The 26834-nt window shown below is 41.2% G+C and overlaps 4 protein-coding genes across 5 annotated transcripts; 2 read left to right on the top strand and 2 right to left on the bottom strand.

Moving 5' to 3' along the window:
• Positions 1-303: 303 nt before the first annotated feature.
• On the bottom strand, positions 304-4977 carry slc25a51b (solute carrier family 25 member 51b). The gene is made up of 2 exons (XM_023275708.3): positions 4827-4977; positions 304-2864 (listed from the first exon to the last, which is right to left on the bottom strand). The coding sequence occupies exon 2, from the start codon at positions 2805-2807 to the stop codon at positions 1851-1853; it is 957 nt and encodes a 318-aa protein (XP_023131476.1). The 5' UTR covers positions 2808-2864; positions 4827-4977; the 3' UTR covers positions 304-1850.
• A 186-nt stretch (positions 4978-5163) lies between these two features.
• Positions 5164-13794, top strand: ints10 (integrator complex subunit 10). Of its 2 annotated transcripts, XM_023275704.3 has the most exons (18): positions 5164-5677; positions 5802-5869; positions 5968-6071; positions 6216-6355; positions 6451-6532; positions 6613-6753; positions 6927-7101; positions 7794-7963; positions 8046-8185; positions 8355-8508; positions 8722-8804; positions 9191-9346; positions 10263-10371; positions 11276-11355; positions 11527-11689; positions 11805-11898; positions 12550-12618; positions 13106-13794. In XM_023275704.3, exons 1-18 carry the CDS (start codon positions 5549-5551, stop codon positions 13260-13262), a joined length of 2214 nt encoding a protein of 737 aa, XP_023131472.2. In that variant the 5' UTR covers positions 5164-5548; the 3' UTR covers positions 13263-13794. The 2 variants fall into 2 exon arrangements, with proteins under 2 accessions (XP_023131472.2, XP_023131473.2); XM_023275705.3 differs by lacking the exon at positions 12550-12618.
• Positions 13597-18272, bottom strand: tlr1 (toll-like receptor 1). The gene is made up of 2 exons (XM_023275703.3): positions 18031-18272; positions 13597-16332 (listed from the first exon to the last, which is right to left on the bottom strand). Exon 2 carries the CDS (start codon positions 16323-16325, stop codon positions 13917-13919), a length of 2409 nt encoding a protein of 802 aa, XP_023131471.2. The 5' UTR covers positions 16326-16332; positions 18031-18272; the 3' UTR covers positions 13597-13916.
• Positions 18273-19530: 1258 nt separating this feature from the next.
• klb (klotho beta) lies at positions 19531-26603 on the top strand. The gene is made up of 6 exons (XM_023275706.3): positions 19531-20739; positions 22502-23015; positions 23132-23400; positions 23504-23760; positions 23903-24834; positions 25273-26603. Exons 1-6 carry the CDS (start codon positions 19933-19935, stop codon positions 25704-25706), a joined length of 3213 nt encoding a protein of 1070 aa, XP_023131474.1. The 5' UTR covers positions 19531-19932; the 3' UTR covers positions 25707-26603.
• The last annotated feature ends 231 nt before the right edge of the window (positions 26604-26834 follow it).

Genomic DNA, 26834 nt, shown 5'->3' with positions numbered 1-26834 from the left:
GGTGATGCTGTTTGTGTGACTGATTACAAAGAAGGGATTACACAGCATATTTGGGAAAGAGCAGGTCAGACAGATGAGACATTATTATTTCATGACTCAGATACAGAGGACTGGAACAGAGGTCAGAAAATACACAAACCACTCAGTTCAGGTAAGTCTATTACATAAGTAAAATACCATTTGTCATCCTTCTGGGAGAGTAAAGCTTATTCTTGGAGAAAACATGACAATCAGCCCATGATCTCATGTTGTATTTTTCCCCCAAAAATGTCCCACAGAACACACTTACTCACTGTCAGCGTATTTAATGGACTGATTTTAAACGTTTAATTTAGTTGCAATTGTTAATTTGACATTTTCATAGCGATCTTGTGACTTGTGCTTCAGCAAAGTGATAAACAGCATTTAACATCAGCAAGGGCGTCCCACTTGGAAATACAAAGTCTCACTTTCAAAGAGGAAATCCTAGAAAATACTGAAAAACATCTCATGAAACACGGTACACTGTGGACAGTCAAAATAAAAAGAATCGAAGAAATAGGCCGAGTGATCCATTTACATGGCAGCTTGAGCTTTTTGTGCCACTGAACATTACCCTCTGCCCCTGTCTTCTCTAAGCACTATTGCTCTGCAGCCTCTCTCAAGTGTCCAAGCAGCATGCCTTTCCTCTTCGGGCTGTCGTACCCAGCCAGAGCTGCAGTGTGGTGACTGCATCTACTCAAGCTTGAAATCTGAGCCCATTATGTCAACAGATGTTATGGACAGAGAGGAGGGCAAGCGTGAGGGAAGGAAATATCAAAGTGGGAGCAAAAGGAGGGATAAAATAAAAGAATAAGCTCATAAAAAGAAAAACAAAAACTGAGGAGCACTGTTTTACCATCAATAAAATAGGAGGAGTCTAAAAATCAAGAATGCAGCAATAGTGCATGGTTTCTTACCACAGAAGTCAAAATTAAATGTAAGATTTCTCCCTTCCAATAACTTTATAAATAGACAAGATCTGGGTATAGTTATGTTTTACTGACATTTAAATCACTGGGCACTTGTCAAAACTAAAAATAAACAATACATCCTGCCAGTAGCACTTCAGGAAATAAATCAAGACAAACAGTATTTATCAAAATTTCACATAGATAAATCATGTGTGAAAATAGAAACTGCCCGTCATTGATAATTTGCTGTTTCAATGGCATTTTTGAGAATATGGGTATCACATAGGCATTAGTCTAGATTTTTTGTACTCTGAATTGGTGGAGAGCGAGCAGAAATATAGCGGCCAAGAATTTATTAGTGTCTCCTTGACATTAATTCTTTGGGGGACATTTTCAAAAGCACAAAGGTGGCAGAATTCAGCTTCACAGAGGACATGCTCCTGGTCAAACACACAGATGGACTGTCTTCAAAACGCCACAGCACACAGCACATACAAAGAAATAGCTTCTCCTACAAAACAGTGAATCCAGTCAGGTATCCTTTTCTTGAAACTGGGGGGAAAAAAAAGCGCTGGAGGTCTGTTTGTTCCTCCCAGTCTTTTGTATACAGAGCAAACGCAGTCATATCAATTGGACCCTGGCACAAGTTTTGTATAGGCTAAAGTGTGTGTCTTGTTTTTAACAGTTTGACAACAGTGAAAAGTAACAATGGCATATGGTTATCTTACACTGACTGTTGGCCCCCGTCAGAAGTGCAACTTCACTGCTATCTTTCAGTCCTCGAATCTCTGTCCCACTAACAGTGCCAGAGAGCAAGTGCAACGGCTTCACTTTACGATTTCTCTCTTCAAACTGGCTTCACCTCTACATACAGGTTTTTCCCTTTAAATACATTCTCTTCCACCCTACATCTCTATTTTAGCCTCTCCATTCGTCTTCTGATATGAGCTTCAGGAGCAGCTCGTAGGTGGCGTTGATGATTCCCCAGGAGAGAAGTGAGCGGTGGTAGTTGAGGTGGGCCCCTCTGAAGAGCTTGGCCAGGCTGCCACCTCGCTCCCTCCACACTGTTAACAGCACCTGCCTGCAAGGCTGGAAGGCTCCACCAACCTGGGACTGAGCCCGTGATTTTACCACATTTAACGGGTAGAACATAATGCCAAGGCCCGCCCCCAACACCCCTCCACACACAAAATCTATAACCAAGTGACCAAATCTGCTAGTAGCTTCTGGGAGCTGCTCTTTAATGGGCCCCCGGAGCCCGAAGAAGAGAACATTGCTAGGGCCATTGCGCAGGAGTATGGGAATAAGGCCACGGTAGCACTCTTTGACACCATACTCGGAGAGAAGTGTCCGGAAAGTATGGGCTGTGTTGTTGAAGCGCCCGTGGTGCCGGTGGTCTTGTAGAAGAGTCTGCACGCGCTCAAATGGTGTTAGGATGGCCTCAGTAGTTCCTGCCAATGCTGCAGCAAAGCTTCGTGTGATCAACTCTGGCACACCGCTGCTACCAACCCTGTCTAGCAAGACTCTAGAAAAGTCCTCATACAGGCCAAACATGATGGCAACTGTAGTGCTTTTTTGGAGCAGCGGAGGCAGCAGGCCTCTATAGAGATTCCTCAGGCCATCCCTCTGGAGCTGTCGCACTGCCTCAGTAGCCAAAACACCATGCAGCTGCTGGCGGAATAACACCTTCTGGATGGGGAAGGTCACCACAATATTGGTGAAGGCTGCAATGGAACCACAGACATAGTGCTTTCCTTGAGGACCCAACTTGGCACTCAGAGCCCCAGCAGAAAACAGTGAATGGTGTCCTTTTGTCAGGGCAGCCTGAGGCTGAGGTGTCCGGGCTGACTCAGAGTCCATGGTGGTAACAGCCATGGAGGGCTCAGTGTACCGCAGCCTGGTCCTCCAGCATCACATCAGCACTGCACACGTCTGTAAAACACATACCGTGTCAGAGAGAGAAGAGGCCAGATGGACTGTTTCTGATCACCTTTCACAATAACATATGACATCACCAATTTCATTTTTCCAAAGATACTATAACTAAAATGTAGTTATTGATGAGTTATGATAGAAATATGTACCTAAATAAACTTTTATTAAATAAGGCAGGAACTGCAGAAATACAACACCCAAGTTTTGAACATCAACTCAAGATGAAAATTACTAAAAACTACATTTAAAAAACTCAATGATACCCAACAAAGGAAACCAAGATGCATTGAGTTAAACATAGTTTATTAAACAACTATACATGAATTTGTAGTCTGTAAGACATTAATTTAGTGCTGTTTTTTCTATTTATGGAAACAGATGTGCTTTTATTTTCTCTATAACATGTTATATATTGCCTATGGCGTAGGAAAAAAATGGTTTATATTCATGAAATGCTTTGAATGTTGGCTGAAGCAGATTGACTTGTTTCAACTCAGCCATCTGGCTTCAACTTGTACAACCTGACTGCCCCAACTGCAGACTGATAAGCATTATTACACAACTGAGGAGGCCAGCACAGCTACTAAGCCAGGTCTTTTAATGTCATGTACGTTGTGTATATACAGATTATTTTCCATGATCAGTCACTTTCAAATGCAGTTTCTTTTTTTGTATGTTGTTTTGTATAAAATAATCTAACCCATATACAGAACAACAATCACTTTTTCAAATAAAAACAAGACACATTCCTCCAAAATTTAAAGTAAGCATCTTATTCTTATTATTTAGTATATCATTTTAAGTACATAAAGCAAGTTGTCCAACGCTAATCCAAATATAGACCAAGAAGGAAAGAGTTGTGGCAACACTGTGGGGTCATTAGAGGTCGCAGTATGCCAACTGAAATCTAACTACAAAAACTGTCACCTCAGTTTCAGGTCACTGTGACAATCCAGGTTGCCACATGGCTACTCAAATGAATATGTGAGTTTAAAGTAAAGTGTATTTGTTTGCCGATTGCACTTTTTGAGACATTTGCTTCAACATTTCAAAAGAAACTACACTGTTTTCCCCAGGAAACTGTTGTTACTTTAAAGAATAAAGTGTTCTATTTAAGTCAGATAAGCAATTACTGACTCCATAACAGTAATACATGGTGTTGCCTGATCACTTAAAGCATGATTTTAACATTAAAAATGTCTTAGATATTGTACTTTGGATATTTACCTACACTTCTCCGATGGCTATGTATTTTCATTTTATTGTGTCACATTTAATTGCAATAACTACGTATTTTCCTGTTATGAATAAAGTTATACAAGAAAATCACCCACTATTTTCGTTAAATCAACAGATCCGAGAAGAGGACAACAATCCTATTGAGTAATCTGATATTGGGCCATAACTAAATCTTTGCCGAACACGCCCTCTGTGTACTGACTTCTTGGAACTCACTCACTTGTCGTGTCATGTCTGCTGTACTAGCATGCTATTAGTCCAAAGGCTAACGCACAGATAAAGACCTCACCTGAGTTTAATTACAAGGAAACGAAGCTGTTATTTCACTTACTGTACGAGCAGCTAACTGAAGATCAACAGATCATAGACGGGTTAGCATGCTTAGCTCAATGGCCAACCATAGAAATGCTAGGTTGGTTAGCAAACTTAGCAACAGTGAGAGCAGCCGTGCTTCCTCGTTTACTTCTACAAACGTTATTTGAATATATGTTTAAGATAAATGGAAGAAGGTGGAAACAGCGTCAGACACAGTGACTGCACGCTACAGCAAATACTCGTCTGCCTAGCATGCTAAGTGCCTAGCATGATCAGAGTCAAAACGGACAAGCCCAGGCTGATGATTGGTTGGACACTCCGTTGACAGCAGTTGAATGTCAAAAAGCAAGAGAGCCTCCCACAGTTTTGGTCAAGCAAGCGTTGGGCTCGTAAATAGGCATTTACCTGCTGTGTACACCAGTCGCTGTCCTATCCGTGGACAGAGAGCAGTTTTGCAGGGTAACTGGGCCACTACTGTAGGTCGTGTCTGCAGCCCAGCAGCAGGTGACAGCAGTGCATCTTCGGCGCCTGCGCAGTGCTGTAGATCTGACAGTATACAGATGGATAAACGACAGATGCTTCATATTTGCAGACTTAGTTAACTTCATTATGGGAAGTACATAATGGAAAGTTTGGATTACTGAATTGTTCCAGATATTTCTGCCGCACAACATAGCACGAGTATTATAACTTTAGTGTTTTTTTCATGCGACTAGCTAATATAGCAGTGCTTGAATGTTGGTCGTAAAGCAGGACGCAGCGTCATTTTTACGGCTGCGTGGTGACGTCACTATCGTAACGTGAGAAAGTGTCGGTAAATAAAGGGTTATCTTCATCTGGTAAATTTATAAGGGCTTTCAGTTGGTTTTCACTTCTCTTGTACGCTTGTTTTGTCTTAAATGAATCGAAATGATCGAATAGAGCATGACCCGATGAACAGCTCTTGCAATAATGTCAACTGTAAGCCACATAGCTAACGCTAGCTAGCTAATTTTATGTGTTGCTAACCTGCTAACCGTGCAGCTGAAATTTATGCACTGCAACGTGCGCGTTTGAACAAAACATATGAACTGAGGTCTGGACTGCGTCTGTAGTCATTTGGACACCTTCAGTACGATTAAATTAAAATGTCAGCGCAAAAAGACTGCGAGTTTTTGGTGAAAAGAGCCCGGGAGCTGGTTTCTGATGATCCCTGTGCGGCCAAAGCCTGGCTCATAACTGCCAGAACCCTTTACCCTACAGATTTCAACATACAGGTGACACTAAGCTTCTACAACACACATCACACTATAGCTTCTTTATGGCAGTAGGTAGAGACAATTCTTTACACGCGTTACTTGTGTATGGATTCTCTTGAAATGTAATTATCTGCTTTCACAGTATGAAATGTACATAATTGAACGCAACGCAGAGAGGACAGCTTCAGCAGGGAGACTGCTTTATGACATGTGAGTTACAGTGTATCTTTGTGTCCTACCGTTGTGAATTTCAAGTTCCCTGAGCTGAGAATGAGCTAACAGTTGCCAATAATCTGTCTGTGCTGTAGGTTTATAAACTTTCCAGATCAGCCCATTGTTTGGCGTGAGATTAGTGTCATCACAGCAGCCCTGCGTAGTGATTCTCAGGACAAGCATGCACAGTTTCTACGAGGTGAGAATTAGTTTACGGTACAGCAATCTTACTGTGTGCAGCTTGATAATGAAGTGTGGGTAGCTGTGATAGAGACAGTGTTTGTATTGGAAAACTAAAGCGTGTCCATTTTTCTGTGTGTGTATGTGTGGTTTTCTCACCTAGGGCTTTTTGAGACACTGCCTGGTCGTGTGCAGTGTGAGATGCTGCTGAAAGCCACAGAACAGTGTTTCAACACTTTGGAGAAGGCAGAGATGCTGCTGCTCCTCCTGAAGCGCTTTCCAGAGTCTGTGGTCCAACATGGGGTATGTAGTAAGACCTAAAGTTTACTGATTTGAGATGTTAATGTGGTAAAAATAGTGTTTAGACAGTGAATGGTAACAATCTGCTGTATTTTTAGGTCAATTTAGGGGAGACATTGTTGGAGGCAGAAGCATCAGAGAATGTGGAGACTCCTGTCAACTGCTTCAGAAAACTTTTTGGTTCGTGAATACTATATTAAAATCAGTTTTTAGTCATTTGCTGTATATCTTTGATATACACTATTTTTTTTCTATTATAGTGTGTGATGTCCTTCCATTGGTCATAAATAACATGGACATGCGCCTGCCAGCCAGCCTAATGCAGAAATATATGTTGAAAGCAGCTGAATTCTACATTGGTTATGTTACCCGTGGACCCTCGCCTGATGTACAGATACAAAGTAAGTTTGCACTGTGTTGAAGTTGTTCTTTCTTTTTGTCTCTCATTGCAAACTGCAACTGTGATCACTTTGAATCTTAGGATTTCTTGTCCTACATTAGTTGCTAAATCTTTATTTTCTCTATTCACAGCCTGCCTCACTTTATTTTGGGTTCTTTTTCCTTTCTGCTTCAGGCTCTCAGGAAGGTGGGACTCTGAAGTCACCCACTGTCTCCCGTGGCTCACAGCGTTATGTGATTGACGGCCTGTCAGAAAAATCCTCAGTGGTGGCAGAGCCTTGGGAGAGGCTTCTGGATATCCTTGGTGTGGTGGGAGCCCGCTGTGAGTGGCAGGGAGACAAGGGACAGAGGTAGTGTATCTGTCTGCCCACTCAAAAACTACTGGGTTGTTATGCACAGAGGTGACTTTTGAAATTAATTTACAGTCAAATGCTAGTTTATGAAGTTATGTTTTTTAATGGCTTTTGTTTGTGGTGCTGTTGAATTGCATGAGCATAGGAAGCAGGATTCAAGAGTGAAATTATTCTTGTATCTCCATGCATAATAATAATGATATCTTAATTATAAAAACTATTACATTAAAATAAACAGTTATGTTGGGCATTTGAAGGTGACTGATAAAAGTAAAATAATCCACTACCTATAAAAAAATTTGGGGTCAGTAAGAAATGTCCTTATTTTTGAAAGAATAGCTTTTTTTCACTGAAGATACCATTAAATGAATCAGAAATACATTCTAGACATTGTTAATGTGGTAAATGACTATTCTAGCTGGAAACGGCTGATTTTTAATGGAATATCTCCATAGGGGTACAGAGGAACATTTCCAGCAACCATCACTCCTGTGTTCTAATGCTACATCGTGTTAGCTAATGGTGTTGAAAGGCTAATTGATGATTAGAAAACACTTATGCAATTATGTTAACACATGAATAAAAGTGTGAGTTTTCATGGAAAACATGAAATTGTCTGGGTGACCCCAAACTTTTGAACGGTAGTGTATGTTTTTAGAAAGGCTGAAATCTGTGTGCCTTTTCTCTAGGAGTTATGTTGACATGCTGCAGAGAATGAAGGAGCTGTGTCGCTACCTGCCTGGTCTGGAAGGAGACACAAGGTCCCGCTGCTGCAGTCAGGTGGTCATCTGTGCTGCGCTCGTCCTCTTTCGCAGTGCCTTCCTCTATGTCTCAGCTGTACAGCCTGCACTGTTCCATGGTCAGCCTCTCACATTTTTTAGAATATACATCTCATCTTTTAAAAAATGGTTGTGATTAAATTGTGTGATTATGTTTTGCAGGAGTCAGTGCGTTGAGTTCAGGCCCATGGATCCTTGTCGAGGATTTGAGTTCAGTGTATAGTGATGTGGAATTAGACAGAGGAGGAGTAAAACATGCACATAAAAAACGCAAACTGGCTGATGGGAGAGAGAAGACTATGGTGAGGGCAGATTAGAGATCATTTAGATGTTTGTAAATGATTCATGTGAGTGTCAAAAAGGGATGGACAGATTCCATTAATATGTTCTGTGGAATGTTTCCTTAATGGTTTATAGTATATGACTAAAGCGGGTTCTTTTTGGTTACTGTGCATGTGTATGCCATTTTAGAGCTCAGATGATGAGGAAGGTCTGGGGAAATCCCGTGGTCGACACATTTTGGTGAACAAAATGGAGATGCCCAGCTGGTCAGAGACTCTGGAGAGCTTTTGCACAGCAAGAGAAAGCTGGGACCTCCTTCACTCCCACGATGGTCTGGAAAGTGGTAAGCGCCTCTAGTGTTTCTCTGCTTTTGTTTGCACATCCAGTCCTACCCCAGTCCTGTTACAATATCATAAAGTAGCTACAACAGTGACCACACCAGATGCAGATGGATTCTTGCTGTTTTTTGAAGTTTTTGCTTAATAACTTTAATCAACTCTTTGTAAGGAGGAAGTCTTAATTATTTAAATGCATTTTGCATTTTAATGTCTTACAGAATTCAAGAAGATATGTGCCACTTGGAAGACAGACAGCTGGCTGTGGTTCAGGATATTCCTCACTGATATGATTATGTACCAGGCAAGATTTATCAGTTTTTTCTGCTTTCTACAAGACACCTGCTGCTTTTTATTCTATGGTCTGTATAACCAGTACTTAATTATGTTACATGGTGTTATCCTGAGGATCAAAATAGTCTATCATTTTATACTGATTGAATAAAACAGTTTTGATCCCTGAGGTGAAATTCAGTCATTGGAGGAACTGCAAAGTCCAGATACAGAATAATAACAGATTTTATTTATGCAATATGTAAAGATAGGGACAGATAGGCATAAAAAAAAATAACACAACGATACACAGCAAATCGATGATTTTTATTTGATTTTAATTCAAGTAGTACAACATATTAATCATGTAATTGTCTGTGGTTATATAATAATTACATGCGCATGTGTTGTCTCCAGGGACAGTACCGTAAAGCCCTCTCCAGCCTGCACCAGATGGCTGCAGTGCAACAGCCCCAGCCTGGGCAGCAGAGCCCCTCCGGTCAGACCAGTCTGGAGCACCATAGGGCCCTGATACAGCAGGCATCCTGCCACTATGCACTGGGAGAGTACAGGGTACACACATTCACACAACCACACTCTCACAGTATCTGTCAGGTTACTCGGAGTCTCGAGACAAGCACTTACAAGCATGCTTCACTTTTTCCACTTTTCCCCTGAGCAGCAATTGACATTTTTGATTTACAGTTGTTTGTGTAAACCCACTTTTGGAAAGATATGTTGTTCATGGAATTTTTAGACCGTATCTGCATTTATATATATTTGGAGGTTGTTTTATGTTAAACGTACTCATTTATTATCCCTTATTAATCCCACGAGGGGAAATTCTGATTTTCGCATCTCTCCCCAATTGGGGGAGTCAGAGCGACGGTTCAGCCGTGGTACAGCGCCCCTGGAACAGGAAGGGCCAAACAGTGGCCGCATCGGGGTTTGAACCTCTGACCTTCTGATCAGTAGTCCAGAGACTTAACCGTTGCGCCACCACTGCCCCATTTGATAAAGTTAAACCCATTACATAAAAATACAATATTCCACGTGCCATAGATGAATCTATCACTCCAACTGGCCTGAAGGGGGAGTTAAAGTTAAGCTTTGTTACACAGATTTACAACTGCTGCTGTGGGTTAAGGTTTCACAGATTAAGTTTCACAGATTACATTTCACATGTTTAACACAACCTATTGCTCACTTTGCTCTGCAATAAACTGCAGTTATCAACTGTATCAACCTGGTATTATATCAGTTTTGGACATTTAAAACCTAAATTATGCAGTAGCTTACCAAATGCACTAATCTGTATCTGGTCATAAATACATTATAGAAGAAGGACTCCGCTAGAAAAAAAATATCTATTACTTAGGCGCATATGTCAGAATAAATGCAGCCTGCTTATTTTAATGAAATGTTGCATGATATCCTGTCCCTCAAGTATTGTCCACAATGTAAGTGTTGTACTTTATGTGTTAATCAGATGGCCTGTGACAAGCTGCTTGATGTTGTTAGTGGACTGGTACCTCCAAACCAAGAACTGACAAAGGCACCAGAGGATCAGGGTAGAGTCAAGACCAAAAGTAGGAAAGGTAAACACCTCCTGAGGTCACTCACTGATTCTCATTCTAAATGCATTTGAACAGGTTTTTACAAAACTTATATCTAAATACTAAAATGTGTTGTCTTTAATATTGTGTGTACTTGTATGTTTATATAATGTTGTGAACACTAATACCATAGTACTACAATGCAGTACTGCTACTTCAACCACAAGTTTAATTTGGTGCACTTTGCATAATTATGAGAAACAATCGAGTGTTGAAACTACTTTTATTTGTTTAATGCTTCAAGATACAGATTAAGTCTGAACAATTAATCAATTTCAAATTCCAATTTGTCAAAGTGCAATTAGTCAGTTGCAAAGGCCACAGCATGGTATTTACACTATGCAGGTCATCTGACCTGCAGTTAAAACTGATGTGTTAGTGGTTTTGCAAATTCCTGCCGTCGCCCTTTGTGTGACTGTCACACTTTTGATCGCATTTCATGTGGTAATGCTCCGTCCTGTTTTAAATGCATGATACACTGTGACTATTGAACAGAGGCTTCTATATATTTATGTGTCAGTGCAGTTCATATCATGTGCAATAATCATATGTAGAGTAAGTCTCTAACCACAAACCGTTTCCACACGTATATATTTTTTAGGGTGTGTTAGTATTGCCTTGTATAGTTTATTTTTAATGCTGCTATACGGAGAGTGCTAAACTGATTTTCATTGTTTTCTGTAACAGTGACAATAAAGGCCTATTCTGTTCTATTCTATCACATATCAAATTGCAAAATCCGTCAGAAAAATTGTAGTTAGATATTTTACTCAAATTGTTTAGCGAGAATACAGATTTCTTCTTAATGGCACCAACTGATATGTGACAGAGAGAGATGTACAACTGGAATTTAATCAGGATGTTGCCTCTTTTTTGCCTTTACTAGGTAATGACTTGAGGTTACTTCCTTGCACCAGCAAAGCTGTACTACCTTTCTGTCTCCAGCTGATGCTCGCCTGCTTCAAGGTACTTAGACTGGTTAAGTGTGGAAATGAAGTGGAATTAGGCTTAGAGTTTTTATGGTGATCTTTGTGAAGACATCCACTATGTTTGGACGGTATATTTTTCACGACTGGATACAGAATTCGATAAACTTTGTCAAACAGTCTTTCTCTTTCTCTCGTTTTGTCCGATCAGCTTCGTGCCTTCACGGACAATCGTGACGACCTGTCGCTCGGTCATGTGGTGGTGCTTCTGCAGTACGACTGGCCGCAGGGAGAGATGCTGTTTTTAAAGGCAGTCGATAAAATCTGTCAGCAAGGCAGCTTCCAGTACGAAAATTTCTTCAACTATGTCACTAGTATCCTTTTTTCTAACATGGTATAACTTGATGACAAAAGGTTGACACATCCTATGTTGAATTTGTGTTGTCATGTCTTTGATGTTGTTTTTCATGAGCTCATGAGTTTGCTCAGACATTGACATGCTGGAGGAGTTTGCATACCTGCGTACTCCAGACGGAGGGAGGATTCAGCTGGAGCTGCTGCCCAATCAGGGAATGCTAATTAAGTAAGCAAACCCCATTCTGAGCTTTTTCAGTTGGCATCGTGACTCTGCACTCTCCCGTTCTGTTGGTGTGTTTTTACGTTCAGTTCAGTTTTATTAGCCATATGTAGAATAATTGTAGGTTAATACAGGGTCAGCAGCAAAATGAAATATGTTGGATGAGAACACAAAAACTTTAATAAAGTTTAGAATTAATAAATACTGTTAGATATGTCAGTGGCAAAGAGGATTTATGTACAAAAGTGAAAATAATGAGTGTATATTAACAGTGTTGCATATTAAGTATGTAGCGGTTCCGGGTTAATAGAAGCGGTCGTGGTTGATATTCAATTTTTCTTTCAAAACACTGCAGTAAACAATAGACAATCCAGTCAAGCAGGTAAGCAAATATTCACTGTGGATTATTTAGATGTGCCAGTTGAGAAGCCTGATGGTAAAGAGGTCTATCGACTGATGATCTGCATAGACACGGCCTGTGGGGAAAGCTTCACTTTGAACTGAAAAGACTGTTAATGGAGTGGGCCGTTCTAAAAAGAAGGGGTTTATGGTATTTAAAAAAAGGCTATGACACCTCCTTCATTCATTGCTGTAGAAGTTCAGACACTTGAATGCACCCTCACTGACTGAGAGTTGTTGAATGTTGCTGTCCCTCAGGAATCCTAGCCCCGCCCTGGGGGTGGAGTTAAATACCCTTCTGCTACAAGGGGTGCAGACGATGGACAGGTACCCCAGGCCCCTCCTCCCACAGTCCCCATCCCGCCCACACCAGTCACCCTTCCTTCATTCCCAGCTTCAAGGCTCGTCATCCCCCAGTTTTAATTTGGGCCTGTCATTTTCACATCAAGAGTTAGTCATTCTTTGATTTCCTGTCGGCGTTTGTTTATTTGAGCCATTACTCGTCTTTCTGTGGTCATCACTGTTGTTGTTGTTATTTGAAGATAATGTTGGTGTTGTACAGTAAATTTAGTTTTTTGCCTCTTCATAACACTTGATCTCATTTCATTTGTGGACATTTTTTTTTGTGGTTTTGGTTTATTATAATGGAATATGTTATTTAAACGTGACTGGCTGGTTTATGTGTGTAAGGAAAAAGTAACATGCTGTTTCCATGCCTTTGTCTTTACTGCATAGGTATGACAGTTAGTTTATAAGAATATATTTCTGACCAAGTCTATGTTTGTGTTTATTTTTTGTCTTTTCACTCTTGCAGACACCACACAGTGACACGAGGAATCACCAAAGGAGTGAAGGAGGATTTCCGTTTGGCCATGGAGAGGCAGGTGTCGCGTTGTGGAGAGAACTTGCTCAACGTGCTCCACCGTTTCTGCATTAATGAGAAAATAATCATCATCCAGTCCCTTCCTTGACACCTGGCGTGTCTCGTTTAAACCATGGCACAGTTTTAATGCAGTTGGACTGGATTTATGACTCCAAAAGGTGTTTCTCTACAGAGGACACATTTCTAGCTCTCATGTCTTTTATCATTCATCATTGCGCTCTTAAGAAACGTCAGTGTATTCTTCTTGCCTTAAAAGTGGACCTCTCCTTTCAGAGAGTTAAAGACAATACTGTATACACAGTGTTGATGTCATAATCACTGTACAGTTATTTTGTAGTTTTTTTCCTCACTAGTACAAAGTTGAGGTGGTAACTTACTGTGATGTTTTGTGGGAGTCAACGTTGACAACAAAATCAAATGCGTTTTTGATACTGTTTTTGTAAAGTTTATTGTTTTTGCTACAGTCTTGATCAAATAGTTAGTTTATATTGATGTTTCCATTAAATGTCACCTGAATGGTTTAAAGAAGTTAACATGTTATTACATCATTTATATGTGTCAAGCGCATCAGTTTCTCAATGCTTATAAAACAAAATTAAAAATGAGATGCTTTAACTCAGGCTACAATATCTACACAATTTCACTAGTGCATCCAAATGTTTTTATTACTTAGTTCTCATTTACAAACTTTCCAATGTGCCCCTTTCACCGTTCATTTCCTCTTAAAGTCTCCCCTCCATCGTCACTCCTGTATTTCTGTGACTGGTGCATTTGGTAGATCAGCTTGCAGGGCAGCTCTGAGATTGGCCCAGAACAGCCTGTGCTTGGCCCTGTCCTGAGGCCACTCCAGATAGGTATGGCGGTTCATCATGGACTTCAGCTGGTAGTACTTGGATGGGATCAGGTACTGAGGCAGAGGCTCGAGCAGAACCAGCACAATGCTGTCTGAGCCCCGAGAGAGACGCTGGTGGCTGGCGAAGTACAGCTCATAATGGCACCACTCGCTTTTCACAAAGTGAGCGGAGAGCACAAACACAGAGCGGCGGCTTTTCTCCACACAGCCAATGATGTTCTCTATAATCGTCTTTCCTGCAACAAAGTTTTTCTCATGATGACAGATTCTGAGTCCTCCGGCAGGGCCCTCGAGGTTTGGAAGGAGGGAATTCTGCACCCAGTCTGCATCGCGCTGGCTATAAGACACAAAAGCATGAAACTCAACACCTACCAGATCTTCAGGTCGAACCTGTTGCATTCTTGCACGATGTTTGGCTCTGGTCCACTGCCAGATCATGCCCATGTACCAGGGAACATCCAGATGTCGGCACAAGATCACAACTGTTAAAATCAGTGCCACTGCTGGGACCAAGATAGTGGCGGCTAGAAGGATCACATTGCAGGAGACCTCTGGGATCCAGATGTCTTTCAAAGTGGAGTTTCTATCAGCCTCTGGGTAGATACAGTAATAGCCAAGTGGCCAACTCAACAATTCAATTCCTGTTTGACTTCTTTTATTTTCAGACTTGATGCCAAGACTTATGAAATGCCGCAGAGAGCATGTACAAGTGAAGGGGTTGTGACTGACATCGAGGGTTTTCAGTTGGGGACAGCTTTCTAACCTATGCACAGATGGGGCATGGAGGGAATTTGACTGGAGCAGAAGCTCGTTCAGGACGGGGAAGGTGTTGCATACTGGCAGGTCCCGCAGCCTGTTAGCATTTAGATTCAGAGACGAAAGGTTCTCCAGTTTAAAGATGGTTTGTGGCACCACAGAAATCTGGTTGTTCTGAAGGTCCAGTGTCTCTGTTCCCTTTGGTAAACAATTAAAAACTGAATCTGTCAGACTGTTTGAAGACAGATTCAAATTTTTGATACTTGGTGGCCAGATACATGCTGACGAACCGTCATAAATGATGGAGTTGAGGCTGAGGTCCAGGTGTTGCAGGGATGTCATGTGTTGGACACGCTTGCTCAGTACCTGAAAGTTTTTAATATTGTTGTCCACCAGAATTAGTTCCCTCACGTTGACCAGATTCTCACATTCAAAAATGACTTCACCCTTCACTGTGGAGAAAATTGAGTCAGATATGGCACAGTTGGAGAAGTCCAGCTGGAGGATAGGACTCTTTGAAGACGGACATGTCATGTGGATAATTGGAGTCTCCATGATTGCTACACTCTCCACTGGCAAGTTGATAAAAAAGTTGTAAACAGACTCCTGTGAAAACAAGAAAGAGTTGACTGTTGCCCGTCTGGCTGTGAAGGACTTCATTTTGGATGTCCCTGTCACATCGGTGTCCTTTTGAGGTGGCCGGTTAATGGTCACATCAGAGGCGCACAGATGGCTAATAGATGTACGCAAAACCACATTCACAAGTTGTGTCAAGTCTTTCCAGTCAATTACTAAGTCGATGAGGTCAAGCTGAGAAGTGTGGACATCCTCTTTCTCACTCAGCTGCCGACTTAGGGTTTCGTAGCCCTTTGTCAGATTCATCATGTCTACTTCAACAAAGAGTGACAGAGCATCAGCAATCAGATCATGGTCCATTGTTTGGTTCTTATTGAAGGCTATCTGAAGTGTTTGAGCATGAACATCTTTCAGGCTGCCCACTTCATAACCAAATTTACCCTCCAGAGAAAGGGTCAGTGTGCGTAGTTTCACTTCAGCAATGTTCTTGAAGTCACCCTTACTGATGTTTTTTGCTCCAACTGTAAGTCTCTCCAGTTTTACCAGTGAACTGAACTCACTTCCCAGCGTCATACTAAAAATCTCGTTGTGGGCCAAGTTTAGCACCAGGAGGCTCCCAGTGTGCACCAGGTACTGTTGACCTGACAGGTTCTTCAGGCTGTTATGTGACAAGTCAAGATCCTCCAGATGTGGTGTGTCAAGAAACGTCTCTGCATCGATCTCCTCCAAACTGTTCCAAGACATGTTGAGGATCCTGAGGAAGGTGGTGTTTCTGAAATCTCCTTTGTGAAGTTGATTAATGTGGTTGCAGGAAAGGTCTAAGACCTCCACATGCTGTGGTAGGTCTGTTGGGACCACGGAGAGGTTTTGGGATGAACGGTTTACTTTGCTGTCAGGGGATGAAGCGCTCTTCTGAAGCCCCACCAACATGGCTGCAGCCCAGAGGACAGCAGTTGTGAGCTTCATTGTTTGCCTAAATAGCATTAAAGAAAGAAACATCCATGTTATTATTGATTAATACACTCAGTTTGCAATTGATTGGGAACACCTATCTAAAGCTAATACAGTTTAATAGAAACAGCACAACAATGGGTGTCATTTTTGTGATGGTTAATTATGTTCAGGTATAGATGAAACTGGTTTAGAGAGGTGTTGATTCACTTTTATGATCATTTTGGAATTTGTGGTGCTGTTGAACTCTACTGCAGATGTTTCTGGTATTTAGCCTCCCATCAGGGATCTATATGGGATGGACAATATAATCGAAGTAGTAGTGGATACAGTATCTTTCTAAAACAGTTTTAGCAAAAACTGAACCTTCATAATCTGTTTTATTAGACTGCATTCGTTTGACCTTGAGGTTGTATAGTGTTACTGTGACTTTGACGGTTGTATCACAGCAAGAATGTTCTGGGTTCAAACTGACTGGTCAGCTCGGGCCTTTTCTGTGTGGAGTTTGCATTTTCTTCTTGTTCTGTGTAGTTTTTCTCCAGGTGTTCTGGCCTCCTCCCACAGTCTAAAGACATGCATAGACAACTAATTGACTATTCTAAAACTGGCTGTGGCTGTGGGTGTGAGTATATGTGACTGTCTGTGTCTTTGTGTTAGGCCTGCAATGGACTGGCAACCTGCCCAAGGGACAGATGGATAGTCTTTGCAAGGCAGTTCTAATAAACTGGTTACTTAGTGAATATTCTAATTATGTAATTTGACTAAACTAACCTGCAGAGTCATCTGCTTGTGCACAGCAGAGTTTTATTTAACAAATAACTGTCTTTCATAAGTGATAAGGTTGATAATAATCAACAATAATCAACCTCATGTATGAGGCACCTTTCCAAAATGGTATTTTACAGTGTGAAATCAGAATAAACACAATATGAACAATTGCACAGGCAGTAACCATTAATCACGGTCAAAAAACATAACAAAACAACAAAGCAAAAGATGGAGGAAGGCTAAATGAAAGATCACACAATGGCTAGACTACAAGAGTGTATTTTAAGAAGAGACCTAAAGGAAGAAATGGACTTAATCATCCTAACCTTCTCTGTAAAATTGTTCAAAACATCGGAGGCCCTGATTTGAGGACCTCAGGCCTGTGTTGGTACACAGAGAGTTAAAAGGCCATGAATACAGCTTGGGCCAGTGAGAAACAAAAATTTAAAATTAACTCCAAAACAAATATGCAATGATGAAAGAATTGGTTTAATCTGATCATAGTCTGATTGTTGTTTTAATCCTGACAACTGTATTTTGGAGCAACTGTGAAGAAAATGAAGGACTTTTTGCTGCAGATGGAAAAATTCCAGTTGCAATAGTTTTAACTGCGCTGCAAAAGAAGAATCAATGACCATATCAAGGTTTTCCCCAAGTTGAAAATCCCACAGCTAATTTAAATACAGATATCACCACTTACTATTATTATTCTATTATTTTAAGAGTCACATTATAAATACTGAAATGAGCAAAATAACATCTGGCTTAAACAATAGGTTGAACTGTTGTTTTCCAAAGTTTTGTTTTAAAATTTTCTTGATTCCAAACTGTTTCTGTCGGTGTGTGTTGACTTGTGTCATCTAAATGTTGAAATAAAGTTGCAAAATGCTAAACAAAAAAACACTACGGCAAACACTATGTAATACATGGCCAGTCTAAAAAGTTCACTTACCTGTACTGAGGTCAGATGGATTTTAAAACGGGTGTGTATTTGGGATCCTGCTAATTTTTTAAGTTTTAAAATCTCAATAAGTAAGTCTCTGTGCTCTGTCTAAAGTATGAAAATATCAGAATTCAGTAAAAACTATTTTGGAACAAATTTAGTCACTGTAGAAAAAAAATGTTTGATACAAGCCAGCGCAAAAAATAAGAAAAATACTTGATTGGCATCACCTCTCTTGCAGGATCTGCATGTGTCTCTTTTTTTTCTCTGTTACAGTAAATAACAAGAGGAAACTGACACAGAAATGAAAGTAATTCTCTGACCAATCACGTTTAACTCAGTTAACATCCTCTTTTCACTTCCCCTTTTTTATTTACTGTTAAGAGCTTTTTTCTATAGGAAACTACTTGCCATGCTTCACAATGATAACATCTCAATATGTGGGAACAGTGAAAGCACAGAAATCTGATACTACTAATCAGTGTCGGTTCATTTAGATATTTATTAAAGCTGGTCTCATTAGATATATTTAATCCTAAGGAACACAGTGCTCCATTGGTGCACTGTGGTTGACGTCCACCATTGGTTTGGTCTGTTTCACACAAAGACACACGTGAAAGTGGCCTTTAATGACCGCACTAATCACAAAACATGTGATTCTATTGAAATGTATCTTTACAATTTAATCCACCACTATGTTTGTAGTATGTTCGATCTAAAAAAATAAGAAATACAGGTCAGTGCTTTCGAGGTGTCTTTTCTGTAGTATCATAGTGACCATGCTGAGGTCAGTCTGGGTGGTAGACGAACATTTTCCAACTCAATTGACTTTTCCCACTAATGCCTTGAGGCACAGCGTATCCTGAGCAGGTTTGTTGTTTACTCTGGACAGCTGCTTTAATGAAGAAGGATGAAAAAGGGTTTTTTTAATGGGCTTTTTATTGTGATAGGGAGGCTTAGTCAAAGACAAGCATGTGCACAGACAGATGGACAGTGGCACACACACTCCACACACTCCACACACACACTTCCCAGCAATGTTTTTTAGTCTAGCCGTGCTGTTTTTGCCTTGGGTCAGTGACTGGTGTTTATACACGGAGTGGAGCTAAATTGAATAAGGAAATACGAGCAGGTGTCACTGTTCTCACCTGGTATGGTTTGATCAAATCTGGAACCAACACTCCAGATGTGATCAGCAGCTTCTCGGCCACAAGACAACAAAAAAACAGCCTATTGTTTCAGTATCCTGCAGTGCTACTTTGTATTGTCATCGCAGCTTATGCAAGAAATATGTGCTCGTGGTGTGTTTAAATATATATTAGAAAACTGGAATCTGTTAACTCAGTGCAATCAAACACTCTGTGCATGTTTATTGGAAACAGATAGCCCACAATGTGAAGTACTACTTAGTTTTGAAGCAAAGATCAGAGTACAAGCTAATTATTGACACAAGAAGGTTCTTTACAGCTTGTGCCTGTGATCTCTGTGCCTGTATGTGCGTCCTCACAAGGTTTGCTCTGTGATATCTTTTTAAGTTGTGCTGAGTTGTGATTCTCAGTTTTTTTCTGGTTATTTAGTGATATAACCAAAGGGTAATGGGGTGTTTTTGGAAGCACAGGTGAAAATAATTCACTGGAAACCTCTCAGACGTATAGTAATACAAGTGTGTGTGGATATGAGTCAACCTTTGTATGTGTGAACATTATGTGATAGGGAGGGGCTGAGTGGGAGCACAAGTACACCGAGGGAGAGATAGGGAAGACGAACCCAGTTGTCAGATGGATACTGCAGCACCTCGGGGCCTCCAATGCTTCCCTCTGCTGGATTTGACCACTTCTCCCCCTTCCTCACCGACAATATGGATCTCTTGTCAATCACAAGAGGATTTATTATATTAAAAACAGCTGACTGATGTCCCCTCAAAGTGGATTTCTGAAACAAGACTCCTCCACTATGCTGAACCGTCCTTTTCTACCCACATGTCAGAGCCTCTTACTCTCTCTCCTACTTTTGTTGTGTCATTGGAACAAGGAAGCCTGTTCTTCTGGGGAGGGCAGGAATATCTGGCTGCAGCCAAAGCTGGACCCCATCATCAAAGACCAATCTTTCCTTCATGACACCTTCCCTTCGGGGTTCCTCTGGGGCTCTGGGACTTCTGCTTACCAGACTGAAGGAGCCTGGAACCAGGATGGGAAAAGCCCCTCCATCTGGGACTCTTTCACCCACTCTTCTGTCACTGAGAATTTGGATAGAGAGACTGCTAATGTGGCGAGTGACAGCTACAATCGCTGGGAAGAAGATGTGAATGCGTTGGAATATCTTGGTGTAAGATCATACTCTTTCTCTCTCTCCTGGCCCAGGCTCTTTCCTGATGGGAATGCTAGAGGTCACCCCAATCCAGCTGCTGTGGAGTACTACAGCTGCCTCATAGAGAAGCTTTTGGAAAAGAGAATCGAGCCCATAGTTACTCTCCATCACTGGGACTTGCCTCAGATGCTGCAGGAGCGATTTGGAGGCTGGAAAAATGACACGCTGGTGGAACTTTTTGAGGACTATGCTGCCTTTTGTTTCCACACATTTGGGAGTCGTGTTAGGTACTGGCTCACAATGCACAATCCATTTCTAATGGCTGTGCAGGGCTATGGGACAGGTGTACACGCTCCTGGAGAGAAAGGAGGTCCAGCTGGTTCTCTCATTGTGGCCCACAACCTGATCAGGGTAAGTGATACAGAGTCACCTCAAAAGTTCTATAGAAATTGTACACTAATGTGAACTCAGTGTGTGAATTATTTACCTCGGTTGTAGCAACATGCAGAATTTCTCCTTTCATGTACATGGACTGTCTGTAAACTTTGAACTCCTGCAGCTTTATCAGTTTATGATGTCAATGAATGTTTATGTCTTTGAAGGGATTTTAGGTCACAAAACAGTGAAGAAAATGTAGACAGGAAGCCACATTTAATGTAGCTTAACTGTACAACTAGAGCAATCAAGTGCAAAACCTCCCCGCTCATTTTAAATTTAGTTCCCTTTACGACTAGTGAATCACATTTATATTGATAGATTTGTCATCAGCAAACAGGACACTTACAGAGACATTGCGGTCAAAGTCCACCACATCAGCACTTTTGTGCTGGAGAGAAACAGTGTGTGTCAGGAAGTCATGGAGATATGGTTCATTAATAATCACTGTTTGTGCAGTCAGGCACAGATGGTTTGCGTACAACAAACACGGAGTAAAAAGTAATTTATGGCTGCATAATAAGTTACTTTTTTATTGCACTATTACTGCTGTCGAAGGAGTTCTATTATTAGTCCCATTTGAAACTTTCTCTCTGATGTATCTGTTCATTGCTGTGATATTGCAAGAACCTATCACAAATATGAATCACGTTTTGCGAATAGCTAAGTGATATCTTGCCAGAGTTAGAGCTGATTACTCTATTTCCACTGCTGCTTTTACAATACTTAGAAAAAAACTTAGACAAAAACAGTTACTTGATTTTACACTCACTGTGTCTTTTGATGTAGAATCAAGACAAGTATTAACACTCAAATTTTCAATTTTCTATTAATATTACACATTCAAAAATGTGTGTAATCTTGGCAGAGATGGTTGCTTTGTGGGTAGTTTAATGTTTTGCTGTGTTTGAACAGCATGATAGACCTGTTTCTGATTTGTCATAGCAATAAAAGTGCAACTATTTTACCACATATGTAATTTAATCATAACAGCCTTGTACCAATTCATGTATCCCAGTAAACCATAACAGTGACAGTGGGTTGTCATGCACATTTATCAGCACCCAGAAACTGTAGCTATTGCGGGGAAATCAGACAACAAAAGACCTCACTGCAGCACCATGGCAGGCACAAAAATATTTTAATTAAATAAACTTAGTTAACAGAGGTTGGGGAGCAAACACAAGATAATTGTAGAATCTGTCCATAGCTGAGGAAACTAATCCAAACAAACAAAATGAACAAGAAACCTGAAGAGATACAAAAACCAAACACAACGAACACAAGCCAGAAATCAGCCAGGGAACGCAAGCAGGTGAACAGGAGGTATGCAAACAGATTGTAAACAGGCAGGTATTCCGGGAGACAAAACAAATGAACCAGCAAAGACAGTGAGAAAGACAAGACAATTTATACCCAGCACTAATTTGAGAAATGAGACACAGGCGACACAGGTGGAACTATTGAGGGCAATCAAAATAGACAACGGGATGAAATAAAATCACAAGCGACACACAAGGAAAGGGGATTTTCAAAATAAGACTAACCAAGACCAGACCACAACAGAAACAAATAAAGGGAATTTGGCCATCATTAATTGTATATTTCCATCATTTTTTCCCCCTCCTGTAGAGACATATCAACATTTTTTCAGTGAAATAAGCATGTTGTACTGTGATTATGTTGTATTGATAATCTATAAATGTCATTATAATGTGTCTGCTGCTGTTTTTTCCAGGCACACGCCAAAGCATGGCACACCTATAACAACCACTTCCGCTCAACTCAGATGGGTAAAGTATCCATTGTCCTGGGTTCCCACTGGGTAGAACCTCAAAGAGGCCAAACCACAGCTGCCAATGTTGGGCTTTGTCAGCAGTCAGTAGAGGCTGTCCTTGGTTGGTTTGCCAATCCCATCTTTGGAAATGGGGACTACCCAGTCTCACTGAAAGATAAACACGGGGCTCTTCTGCCCACATTCACTCCTGAGGAGAAGCTCTGGGTGCAGAAAACTGCTGACTTTTTTGCTGTGTCCTTTGGACCTAATAACCTTCGTCTGGGCCGGAACCTGGTCCACTATGGGCAGACTGTGACCCCAGACCTGCGACGCCTCCTGGGCTGGATAAAGCTGGAGTATGGGGACCCAAGTGTGCTGGTGGCTGAAGGAGGCTGGTTCTCTGAAGCCAGAGTGGGAAGGGAAGACACAGTGGCCATCTATCTGATGAAGAGTTTTATCAACCAAGTCTTGCGAGGTGAGCAGAGCATTGTGAAGACCTTACAAATAGGAGTTAAATAAAGCAATACAATTATTATAAAACAAATACGTAAGTTCCTGTCACTCTGTTATTGCTGTGTTTGTCTTTAACAGCTGTCAGGTTTGATGGTGTGCAGGTGTTTGGCTACTCTGCCTGGTCATTGGTTGATGGATTTGAGTGGAATTATGGCTACACTATTAGGCGAGGCCTTTTCTATGTCGACTTTAGCCAGCAAGATAGAACCAGGACCCCCAAGACCTCTGCCCAGTACTACAGGCAAGTTGTTGCTGACAATGGTTTCCCAAGTGAGGAAACCTCCACAGAGTTTACAGGCCATTTTCCCTGTGAATTTCATTGGGGTATCGCTGACTCGACTTTACAGGTAAGATAAGAGAGACTGAATGACACAACAACTGCAATAATGCTACATACAAGGGAAGAAATAAAATAGTAATTTCTACTCTTCTCTTGTTTTGTTTTTGTAGGTCCACTTCTACCCTTTCTCCCCACAGTTTACAGACCCGCATGTGTACAGCTGGAACCTGACAGGAGACGGATCATTGCATCCAGTCCCAGGAGTGAAGCTCCACACCAGACGAGCCCAGTGCACTGACTATTTGGCTATTCATGGTCATCTTCGCCTGTTTGCATCCACTGGGGCATCTCACTATCGCTTTGCTCTAAACTGGTCTCTGATTTTACCCCAGGGAGACCTTTCTAATGTGAACACTGAAGCTCTGAGGTAGAAATACACTAACACACAAACATTAATGTTCATTATTTTAGTGCTCACAATTTCAGCTCAGATTGAGAACAATTTAAGGTTGATGGCCACTACATCTATCTGACTCTGTCTCTTTCTCTACACACTATACTTCTGAAAGGTACTACCGATGTGTCCTGACCGAGCTCAAGAAGCTGGACCTGGAAGCTGTTGTTATCTTGTACTACCCGACACATAAAGTTCCAAATCTGGGCTTGCCAGCGCCACTGCATGCCTCTGGGGATTGGCTCAACTACAGCACAGTGGAAGCTTTTCAGAAGTACGCAGCACTATGCTACAAGGAGCTGGGTACCTGGGTTCAATACTGGATCACCATTAATGAGCCAAACAGATTGATAGATGTTTATTCTACTGGAGAAGAGAAGCATCAAGCAGCTCACAACCTTCTTCTGGCTCACGCAAAAGCCTATAGGCTATATGAGAGGGAATACTACAGACAACAGCGAGGTCTGGTATCACTTGCACTACATGCCGACTGGGCCAAACCTGCCAACCCATTCCTGGAATCACATATGGCTGCAGCAGAAAGATTTCTCCTGTTTGAACTTGGTCGTTTCTTAGACCCATTGCTGGGGACTAGACATGAGGAGAAGCAGTGGAAGGGCGACTACCCACATGAAATGAAGGCATACCTGGAGGAGAGAGCTCGAGTAATGGGCCTCCCCGGATCTCCTCTTCCTAGTTTTACTGAGACTGAGAAGGAGGAGCTGAGGGGGGCATTAAGTTTTATTGCACTGAACCATTTTACCACCCGTTTGGTGTCTCCACATCCCCACACACAGTCCAGTTTTCAGCAGAGACCGTCCCCTGATCATGACTGTTTGACCCTTTCTGATCCTACCTGGCCCTCCTCCAGTCTGGGGCAGGCTCTTGTACCCTGGGGCCTTAGAAAGATGCTGAGCTGGATGACGCAGAGATATGGAGGAGCTCTGCCTATCATTGTCACAGGAAGTGGGGTTGATGATCAGGCTCCCGTTGAGGATACACTCAGGCAATACTACCTCAGGAGCTACCTGCAGGAGGCTCTCAAAGGTGAGGCGTGCATTTCAAATCCAGAACGTATTGCGTTATCATGTTTGCGTAGGAACAAAATGACCAGACTGCAGCATTCAGGATGTTGAGACACAGGTCCAGCCACACAAGTAATACAGGTTTAATGACCTTATTGCTTCCTACTATAAAACCTCACACTTAATGAGAAACCGTGAGGGTCATAAAAACAGAAAGGAAAGGAGAGAAAAACAGGAGCGACAGTTTCATCAGTCCTGTGTTCATACTTTGCCCTTTTATGGCTCTTCTGTTTTTGCACATGCAAGCATTATGTTTTCTAACATGAGTTAATAAACAAGCAAGCAGAGTTTGTAATTTGTTTTTTATTATTATGAAGTATTTATATTGTTGGACAAGGCAGAGAGATTGGAGGGTTAATATACAATCTAACTTTTACTGCTTGATTCTGTTTGTTTTCAGCTTGGCACCTAGATGGAGTCAACTTGCAGGGCTTCTATGTGTGGAAGCTACAAGATCGACACGCCCCCCAGTTTGGTCTCTTCACCTCCACTCAACACCAAACCAAAGCCAAAGCCTCCATTGCTGTCTACAGAGAAATCATTACTCACAGCGGTTTCCCCAATAATGACACAACGCAGACCTGCAGGCCAACTGAGCTGCACGAACGTTGCTCTGTGTGTTTATGGATGTTCGAGAACAAAGCAATGCTGGTTTTTGGAGGCTGCCTCCTGATAACAGCTGTTATCCTGGCAGCACTTGTCATCTTTGTCTTCATCACCAAGAGAAACCAAACAGGAAGCAGAGGGAGAGGGAAGAGGAGGATGGACCAGAGGAGAAGAAGGGAAGGAGCACCGGTGTGTTTGTGTCCACCTGTCCTTCAAGGCAAACTGTAGGACAGATTGACTCAGTAATATGTGGTAGACAAAGTATGTGGCTTATTCACAATCTATACTTGTGTCTGCTCCATTAGTGCCTGTTTTTGCTGTTGTGACAGATGTGTGATGGGTTTACCAACGACCAGAAAAAAATGTCTACATTCATTTTACTTGTTGTTTAGACACAGAGTCATAGTAGGGCATTTTTGTGTGTGTCTTCGGTTACATGACCATGAATACTGAAAGGCACTAGCTAGCTGACATGTTGTTGTTTTACAAAGCCTAATGGCTGATTATGTGAGCTAAGGGTTTACTATAAATATGTAGACAGGCTTTTAATCAGTGCAAACCTTAGAGAAAACATGTCAATGCCATGACTGTAGCATTGTCATAAAATCAGTCTGTGATGCTCATAAGCCATTGTACAGATTATTAACTGTAATTTAATTTTTATATGATGTATTATAAGTTTAGTTCAGATTTAAATTTTTTAAAAAAAGTTTCAAGTGGTCCTCACTGTATTCCAACACTGCATTTACTGTTTGCTACAAACTGATTCTCCATGAGACAATGATGCCCCCTAGTGTCATCATTTGCAGCTGCGATGAAACCAAAATCTATGGATGAAAGATTCTGAAAAAATCAGTCAGTCTTATGTTAAAAATAGGAAAAATACAAAGTAGTACATTAAATAACTTGCCTGTGGATGCTTATTAGTGGGATAACATACTAAAAGTTACCATGATTGTTGGTTGAGGTTCTTTCCAGTATATTAAAGTATTAAATGCAGCTAAATTGAAACCATATCTTAATGTCTGCTGTATTACCATATCTTTGAATGAGTAATTGTTCTAATAAAGTTCTTCTCTGAGGATTTTCTGCTCTGTCAAGAATAAAACATTTTCTTTTAAGATATCAAGGTGTCTTTAAAAGTGTATAACTGTGACTTCAATCTAAAATCTATACGAGAGACTCACACAGGTTTTGCTAGAATCATCAAACTAAAACAGCTGTTGACTGTTTACTTTTGTAAACTGTAAAGAACTGGAAAACAACTAGTGTTCATGAGAATGCATATGAGCCACACTTTTAAGATTCCCTCCATTGATTTTTTTATTTTTATTTTTTTTTACCGTGTCTACATGT

Source organism: Amphiprion ocellaris, chromosome 13, assembly GCF_022539595.1.
Source record: "Amphiprion ocellaris isolate individual 3 ecotype Okinawa chromosome 13, ASM2253959v1, whole genome shotgun sequence".
NCBI lineage: Eukaryota > Metazoa > Chordata > Actinopteri > Pomacentridae > Amphiprion > Amphiprion ocellaris.
Note: the sequence above shows the minus strand (reverse complement) of the source record. Positions and strands in the feature narration are given on the sequence as shown.

Bases quoted from the DNA above. Each gene is read 5' to 3' on its own strand.
- slc25a51b (XM_023275708.3), bottom strand. From the start codon at position 2,807: ATGGCTGTTACCACCATGGACTCTGAGTCAGCCCGGACACCTCAGCCT.
- ints10 (XM_023275704.3), top strand. From the start codon at position 5,549: ATGTCAGCGCAAAAAGACTGCGAGTTTTTGGTGAAAAGAGCCCGGGAG. The intron at 8,805-9,190 runs GCAAGATTTATC...TGTTGTCTCCAG, and splicing joins CTGATATGATTATGTACCAG to GGACAGTACCGTAAAGCCCT. The intron at 10,372-11,275 runs GTAAACACCTCC...TGCCTTTACTAG, and splicing joins CAAGACCAAAAGTAGGAAAG to GTAATGACTTGAGGTTACTT.
- tlr1 (XM_023275703.3), bottom strand. From the start codon at position 16,325: ATGAAGCTCACAACTGCTGTCCTCTGGGCTGCAGCCATGTTGGTGGGG.
- klb (XM_023275706.3), top strand. From the start codon at position 19,933: ATGTCCCCTCAAAGTGGATTTCTGAAACAAGACTCCTCCACTATGCTG. The intron at 23,016-23,131 runs GTGAGCAGAGCA...TGTCTTTAACAG, and splicing joins TATCAACCAAGTCTTGCGAG to CTGTCAGGTTTGATGGTGTG. The intron at 23,761-23,902 runs GTAGAAATACAC...TACTTCTGAAAG, and splicing joins GTGAACACTGAAGCTCTGAG to GTACTACCGATGTGTCCTGA.